This window comes from Gossypium arboreum, chromosome 10 (genome assembly GCF_025698485.1).
Source record: "Gossypium arboreum isolate Shixiya-1 chromosome 10, ASM2569848v2, whole genome shotgun sequence".
NCBI classification, from domain to species: Eukaryota; Viridiplantae; Streptophyta; class Magnoliopsida; order Malvales; family Malvaceae; genus Gossypium; species Gossypium arboreum.
In genome coordinates this window covers 10569517-10575305 of record NC_069079.1, presented here as the reverse complement: position 1 = coordinate 10575305, position 5789 = coordinate 10569517, and the positions used below count along the sequence as shown (strand labels likewise).

Below are 5789 nucleotides of genomic sequence, written 5' to 3'. Positions count from 1 at the left end.
AATAACCAAGGAACTAGGCCCCATGATTATCTCGAATGACTCCACCAGCATCTGCAACTTCATTCTCTCCATATCCCAAATGTCATCTATATATTTTATTTATTTATTTATTTTAAATTTTAGGATATTTTAAATATTTTAAATTATTTAAAAATTTTATGTTTCTTAGTCAATAAAAAAATTTAGTTCAATTGGAATACTTTTTATGTAGATTAATTAGAGCTTCATTACATTTAGAGTTTTATTTTGATGTAATTAGCTTACTTATATAAAGACATCAAGGTCTATCATTTTGACTATTTAGAATATATATATAAAAGCACAAGTTTGAAAAACCTTTTGAACCGATCAGAATACATTTTATTTTCTACCATATTCCTAAATTAATATTTATAAATATTTATAATTTAATTTAGAGTTATTAGTTATAACTTTATTTAAAATAAGTTGTGATAATTTTATTGGCTCTAAAATAGAGTTAAAATTTAAATAAAAGTATAAACATACTCGCGACTAGTCAAAATAACTAATAATTAATTATTTTTATTTTTATAAGTCAACTTTTTCTATTTTCATATTTATTAATGTAATAAAATAAAATTACAACTCAAATAGAAGTTCAAGTATATAAAGAGACATTGATTTTATTTTTTTAATTATCATTTAATTATCCTCTTATTTATAAGTTGAGGGAGACTATAGGTAGTTCTAGGTATTGTGTAAAAAAAGAATAAATATGATCAGAACAATTTCATTGGTTGAGTTTTTCGGTAGATCTTTCTTAATGATTCAATAAGACATTTATTCATCTATCCATATCCATCGATTTATTCGATCATTTATTCTTTTGTCTCAAGCCATCTCCATTCTTTCCTTTTCATTCACTTTTCTTAGTCTCTTCTTTGCTTTGATCATTTCTTAAGTCTCACTTTTTTTTCTTTTTTTTTTTTTAATTTTCCAGCTTAAAACACCATTGCTTACTACCGAAATTGTAAGAATTAATCTAGAACTTCTTGAGTCTAATCGAATTTTATCTTTCGAAACAAACTTTTGGAACCTGTGTGGATGCTGCTCCTTTACCATTGATTCATTAATCGAGAAGGCAACCAATTTGGGAGATTAGGAAGCAATATATCATTGATTAACAAAGAAGTGCTTTACCGTGATGAGCATCTGCCTAGTATCCAACTCATTTGTATAATGCTAATCAGAGGACCATTCAAAGTCCACTTATCAAGCCAAAATTGAACATTGACACTATCAGCACTCTCCAACAAAGCCCTTTTTCCAAATTGTTCTACTTGTTAAGACATTACGCAACAAGTGAGAGAATTGCGAAGAAGATTCAACCTCAAACAAATTCTTGTTTGAATACAAATATTTGGATATACAAACTTACACCCATAATTTATTAGCTTTTGTAACCAATCTCCTGCCAATCTTCACAAGCACCACCAAAATCCAATCACACATCATTTTCAACCCCAAATCACCAACTTCCAATGGTAAATAAAAAATATTCCAATTAACAAGGTGCACTTTTCTTGTATTTTACATAAATCCTCAAATAAATATCTGACAAAGCTTGCCAATCTAATCATATACATGTAAGCGTAATTTTGTAGTTTTCATAGTATAAGTCCATAGCAAAATCAATTATTTAACTCCTAGACTTGAATTATAATTATTAGATGATTGTAATTGTAACTCATACAAATCTAAAATCAAAACCCAAAATAACAAAATTTATCTGAATATAAGAAAATTCTCAAAATTTCCCAAATATTTTGATACTTAACCACACATCTAATTTTGGGTTTCACAACCACAATTTATGGTAATCATATTTCGAAGTATGGGTACGAATGCAAACCAAGTTAAGAATAAAGTGAGGTTGTTGATGGCAGAAAACAAAAAGCATGGCCAAGGGAAATGCACTTTGATTTAGCTGAGTGAGTGGGTGACAATCTTAATGAAACACAAACTTGGGCCACATGTATACTTGTAAATTTATCTCAACTTAGAGGCCCATGTTACTTGAATTTAGGATCTCCAAATCATTTTCTTCACTCAAAAAACTAGGGCCAAAATAGCATTATCAGTTAAAACTATGTTTTCCATGCTATTTCTTTCAAATCCTTAAGATATGTGCTCAACCCTATGTCTTCTGAATTCACTAATGTATCAACTATTGAAGAAACTGACATTATTGCTCGTATTTTATATGTATAGTGGAATGCTTACATCGTTGAGTTTTAGATTTAGTATAATTTTGTGTTTATTTCCGTAGTGCTTGCTTAATAAACCATACCAAAATTTTATATAATTTCAAGTCAACTCTTTTTATTATTATTATCTCATCTATTGATTATAAAATTCAAAATTCAACAAGCATGCTGCATTTCACTGATATAAAAGATAAATGAATAAATAAACATGTCTTGATTTTGCTTAAGGATCTTTAAATTTCATAATTATAATTTTCTTTTAAAAATTATGATGATCCAAATAAGCATGTATTTCAAATGAAAATATTGATTGCTATTAAATGCTAATTAAATTAGGCGAAATTAAATTTTCATTTAAGTACAAACAAATTTCAAGAGTATTATTGGATGGAGAGTGCTTATCTGGGTGAAGTCATAAAATTAGAGGATTCTTTTTGTATTTTATTTAGATTATTTTCACATAAATATGATGATTTATTATAAAACACCTTTTTTTTTAAAAAATAGAATGCATAAAATAGGCACTGGCTTGCTGTATAATATTTGCACTAGAAAAAAAAAGAGAGAAAGAAAGTATATAATGGTTAAGACTAATAGTGATTAAGTGGACCAAAACCAACCACTTGTCCATCACTCAATTTATCTTCTTTTCTACATCAATTATTTTTTCTCCAATATTTTAATTCACTTTTTTATAACATTAATGAGTATTTAGTAAAAATATATATACACAAATTATTCATGAAATTTTTTAATGGACATATTATATAAATAAATATATATATTTGTTAAAAGAGCATATAAAAAGGTATTTTGAATTACAGGTTGAGTTGGTCAAATTAGGTGGGCAAAGTTTGATTTTTTAATGGGAGTATCATTTGACTCTGAAGAATTCAAAGAGCCCACCACCAATATGGAATGGAAATATAATAAATAAAAGTAGGTGTTTAAGGTGGTCCAGACAGTTTTGTTGGGCCCAAAATGTCCTAACTAGAATGGGCATCATGTGAATGTTGATATAATCTTTGGTGGCTCAAATGTGTTGTGCAAGTAACTTAGCTCAGATTTTTTCCATCCCTATTTTCTTCTTTGCATTACACATTATTTCGTTTAATTTTAGATTTTTTTTTCCTTTTTTTTTGACTATTAAAAGTCGCCCAATTTACTAACGGGATTCACAAGAATATTTGTTTCAGACCTTTACACATTATGGTTAGGTAAATCGCACGATGATGCTTAATTGATTTTTATACAATTATTTTAAAAATAATTTTTAACTGTTTTCATAATTATTGAAAATGAATATTTCCGACTATATTTACTTTAATAAATTATAGATATACTAATTTATTTGGTTCTTTAATTTTATAAAAAATTATTTTAATTATTATATCATATTAAAAATATAAATTTAAAAGATTTACATCTACTTGATTGAAGATTAAAATTTTAATTAGGTTTAATACATAATTTAGTATCTCGGTTTGACATTTTTTTTCTAATGTAGTACTTGTATTATTTTTTTTGTCCAATGTAATATCTGTATTTGATAAAAAATATACATTTTAGTACTTAAAGGTAACAATGTTAACCTTTTAATGTTTAATTTAGGTTATCTAATAATATTAGCACTTAACGTCATCAAATCAATCTTAAAATCTGAATAAATACATCCATCATATTATATTTGATAGATTAAATGTAAAATTAAATAAATTCATAATTAACACTAAATTTATTCTAATAATTAAATCATGAAAAATTCAAACATAATAATATTAACAATTAACTTTCACTAAATAAATCCTCAAACCCGATGAACACTAAAAAAGGTTGACATCGTTATCTTTGGGTACCAAAATTTTTGTCAAATACATGTACCAAGTTGAATAAAAAATTAAGTACTACATTAGAAAAAAATGTAAATGTAAAACTTAAATATAATGTGATTTATTAAGCCTTTTAATTGTTAAGTTTTCTATTTAATATATTATTTTATTGAAAGTTTAAAAATAAATTATTAAATATATTGACATTTCTTATGCATCTACCTATTCTTACAAACATAAGTCTTAATTAGGGATGGGAATGAGCCAATAATTGTAAAATTTTGCAGAGTGCCTTTAGAGCTTTAAAGATAACAACAACAACAAAATAACCCATATTCAGGGTCATGTGTCTGCATTAAATTATATATAGAATAAATTATTTATGAATTTCAATTAATAATAATTTGTTTAACATAATAATCTTGAAAAAATATATATTATTAGTTGAATTAGCAAAATTACAGACTTGATATGCTGGAATAATTAGGAATTAGTTATGAATTCTGACATTTCCATTAGAAATTTTGCCAAATTTTCCTTAAAAAAGACTCATAATTTGGACAGAGTGATAATATTTACATTCTAAACAAAGAGAAAAAGTTTTACATTTTTTTGGTCTGCAAAAGCTAAGGAGAAGAGGTAATCAAAATAATCAATATGAACACTCCATTTTATGAACATGAACACGGTCCCTGAGAATTCCATTGTACAAAGCTATCCTATTAGCCGGCATTTCACTTCTGCAAAACCCATCCATTTTTCTTCTTCTTCTTGATGCTGCTGCAATTAACTTATTGTGTTGTTCTTTTCTGTATTCTTGTCCATCGCCACTTGTTTCTTTAACATTCTCAGCAAACTGTACTTTTTTCTTCCTCTTTTTATCCCTTTTCTTTCCATCTACATGACCAACAATCAACAAAACATTAATTCAATTCATCAAAAAACAGAGAAAAAGAAAAAAGAAGCTTATCCCAAGGTGTACCTGAAGACAAGCAAGAACGAAGGGTTTGTTTAGGAGGAGGAGACAAGGTTTTTTGCCTTGAAAAAGTGAGGAAAATAACAGTGCTGGAAACAACCATAGCAGTAGCTAAGACCAAGCCTTGTGAACATATACCTGACGACATGGTGGCAGCGATGGAAGATGATGTACTCAGTGTTTTGTTTATATATAGAAAGAAGTGAAAACTGAATACAAAGGAAATCAAGTTGGAGAAAAGGGTCAAATAGGGGATATTATAGAAAGAAAGAAAGAAAGAAAGAAAGAAAGAAACAGGCGTGAGGAACTGGAGTTCTCTGGTTTGATTAGCTTTATATGGAGTTTGGGTTTGGGATTTGGCATTTTATTACAAAGTGAACCACATGGACAAGGCAAGGTGAAACTGAAAGGAAAGGAGCTTTGGGAATAGGTGATGGGGTCGGTCAACAGAGTCCTCGGTCATGGAGTTCTAGAACGAAGTAAAGTGTCAAAGTAGTTTCTTTTATCTTCTTTAACAGAAAAATAAAATAAAATAATTGGGAATGTGTGCATTACTAGGTGTTGTAACTAGCAAAGACTTACAGCATCTGGACTACACCTACTCATGATTAGGTGATTCGGTACGACTGAAGATTTATGTGAAAAATAAGAGAGTTTAAATAAAAATAAAAATTTAAAAATGAGTTTTAGTAAAAGATAAGACCCGTTTTAAAAAATAGTTAGGTTTCAGATAATAGATTTTTGGCTCGAGTCCGG

The 5789-nt window shown here is 27.6% G+C and overlaps 1 protein-coding gene across 2 annotated transcripts; it reads right to left on the bottom strand.

Annotated features, from left to right (window-relative positions):
- Positions 1-4589: 4589 nt before the first annotated feature.
- On the bottom strand, positions 4590-5416 carry LOC108488662 (uncharacterized). Of its 2 annotated transcripts, none has more exons than XM_017792953.2 (2): positions 5040-5416; positions 4590-4954 (listed from the first exon to the last, which is right to left on the bottom strand). In XM_017792953.2, the coding sequence occupies exons 1-2, from the start codon at positions 5179-5181 to the stop codon at positions 4710-4712; spliced, it is 387 nt and encodes a 128-aa protein (XP_017648442.1). In that variant the 5' UTR covers positions 5182-5416; the 3' UTR covers positions 4590-4709. The 2 variants fall into 2 exon arrangements, with proteins under 2 accessions (XP_017648442.1, XP_052876469.1); XM_053020509.1 differs by having other exon boundaries at positions 5172-5413.
- Between the last annotated feature and the right edge of the window lie 373 nt (positions 5417-5789).

Coding starts and splice junctions, on each gene's coding strand:
- LOC108488662 (XM_017792953.2), bottom strand. CDS start 5,181: ATGTCGTCAGGTATATGTTCACAAGGCTTGGTCTTAGCTACTGCTATG. Junction 4,955..5,039: donor TCGTTCTTGCTTGTCTTCAG/GTACACCTTGGG, acceptor TTGGTCATGTAG/ATGGAAAGAAAAGGGATAAA.